Source organism: Phaethon lepturus, unplaced genomic scaffold (assembly GCF_000687285.1).
Source record: "Phaethon lepturus isolate BGI_N335 unplaced genomic scaffold, ASM68728v1 scaffold42697, whole genome shotgun sequence".
Lineage (NCBI taxonomy): Eukaryota > Metazoa > Chordata > Aves > Phaethontiformes > Phaethontidae > Phaethon > Phaethon lepturus.
Genome location: NW_010553329.1, coordinates 717 through 2978, shown reverse-complemented (window position 1 = coordinate 2978; position 2262 = coordinate 717). Strand labels below are relative to the sequence as shown.

General features: G+C 40.8%; 1 protein-coding gene across 1 annotated transcript in view; it reads right to left on the bottom strand.

Annotated features, from left to right (window-relative positions):
* The window catches only part of ELAC1 (elaC ribonuclease Z 1), a 3125-nt gene extending 1355 nt beyond the window's left edge, over nt 1–1770 (bottom strand). The window contains exons 1-2 of the mRNA XM_010291504.1: nt 1614–1770; nt 2–198 (exon numbers count right to left, since the gene is read on the bottom strand). Of these exons, the coding sequence (XP_010289806.1) occupies nt 2–198; nt 1614–1770 (354 nt within the window). The remainder of the gene's footprint in view (nt 1; nt 199–1613) is intronic.
* Between the last annotated feature and the right edge of the window lie 492 nt (nt 1771–2262).

Genomic DNA, 2262 nt, shown 5'->3' with positions numbered 1-2262 from the left:
GGTAGGGAAACAGAAGTTCGGAGTGGGAGAGTTCCATACTCCTCCATATGAAGTTTCGTAGTCCCAACGGTCCATAAATATCAACAGGTGATTTGTTTGGGTCAGGGCTGCTTTGGAGACTAACTGTACACAGCAGGCCAGGAAGTCCAAAAAAGTGGTCACCGTGAAGATGAGTTATGAAAATCTTGGTAATTCTGCCTATTGATTAGAACAGCAGGAAAGGAAAAACAAACCAGAAAAAGACAGGACAATAAATGTACACCATAACAACTCAGAAATAATAACTTTTTGGCAAGAAGTAGGAAATTAAGGAAGGAGGGAAATGAAAACAAGACGAGTGTTTAAGAAATAAAACGCAAAGCACAAAGTATTTTTTTTCCCACAGTAGTGACCAGGTGCCACAGAACATTTATTGTGGCTTGATTTTTCAAGAAAATATGAAAGTTGTAGCTGCTTCTAAGCAAAACGTGCTACAAGCATGGAACAGAATCAACTGGTGACATTTGCTACAAGCATGGAACAGAATCAACTGGTGACATCTGCCATATCAAAACACAAAGAAATGCTGGAAAGTGGTTGCGCTTTGATAAGTTACAGGGAAACTGTGGACGCATGAGAAACATAAAGTGGAATTTTTGTTGTTCCTAGTTTTGAATTTATCACATGAAATGATCTTAATTTAAAAAAAAAAAAAGAAAAAGCAGGTTTGGTTTCAAAGTTTTTTAAAAAGCAAGAACCCCACAGTTCCTGACTGGTTTGTTTTGAACAGATTAAAAGTTGCATTTAAAGACTTGGGCTTTGTTTTGTGTCTGTGTTTGTCTCACTCCAGTTCCCCGGCGCTGGGCCCTGCCCTTGCTAGATTAAAAAAAGCCCAGAATTTTCTCTCATTACAGACGTGTACTTTAATCAGGCTGCCTCAGTCTCCTCTGCTAGCTGAGTTCCCACTTCCTTGTGGTAAGGCATTTTCTCCAGCAGCTGTTAGGAACAGGCAATAGGAAGGACAGAATCTCTTTGTTTTAAGAACAATTTAGTAAAAATCAGTCTGTTCACTTGGTGATTAAATCCCCTGATAGCTTCAGATTTTGGGGGAGCAGGAGGTCAGTTTTCTGTTTATAAGTGGTAATTCCATCTTTATAACTTGAGAGTCTGAAGTCTGCTCTTGCCGCTGTAGACTGCAAAAGTGCAGCTATTGAAGGTAAGTTTGGTTTCTATTTTATTTGCCAAAATGTAACAGGTACCACCAATACACTCAACTTTACTTGAAAACAAAAACACAACATTTATTGACAGGAAGACTCACAGCAGGTATTGTCTAAAACTGTCTTCAGACAAATACAAACTCTGCCAGTTTAAAGCTGGTCCGTGGCCCATGTTAGAAATTACAAAGCCTAAGAAAATAATTCAGCAGAGTTTGGTTCTCAAACACAATTCCTTACCAGAGGGCAACCAAGGATTACGGCACAGCAGGTTCAGCAACTGCCACCCATACCAGCACCTTCAGATGCTCATGCATGTTTAGCATGTATTTAAGTAACACGAGGACAAAGTATTTTGTTTGGATCTCATGAAACTTTTCCCCTTCCCTCATCACAATACCTTCCAACAGCACAAACCTGCTTTGAGACGGCTCTTCATGAATTGTGTTTGAGTTCCCTCTCCACAGTCGAAGAGCCAGCACTCCCCTTCCCTGCGAAGCACTAATGCCGATGCTCCTCTTGTTGGAGAGGGATACGCCGAGCCTGTGCCGAGGAAAGTTATATCCATCGACATTTTATATCTGTCGGTACACCACCTGAAAGAGAGATTTTGAGCCGCTGAACCTATGTATTAATGCTAGGAAAGAAACAAACGTTTCTGCTTTAAATGGAGGCATCCTCCATACTTTATAGTGTGAGGACCAAATTCCTCTTTCCTTAAAAAACAAAACTACCACCTCCCTGGAGTAGGATATGACTTTCAGACAACACAGTATTTACAAGCAGCAGACTTCCTTTTTATGTCAGTGGAAGGCTGCAAACACGCAGCCCAAACCTGAGATGCAACAGTTGTTCACTACCTAAAGAAACAGTCCCAGCCAGTTGGTAATGCTCTAATCTTTAAACCCACTATTCTTTCTTCTTCATTTAATTTTATTTAAACTTTGAATTTTCCTGCATGCGCTTTCCTCTAAAAGCCTTTTCAGAACAACTAACACCAAGCTGTCACCGCTGACATTTAAACACCGTTACTGGATGTCAGGAGTGGGCAGCCCAGCACTGCAGA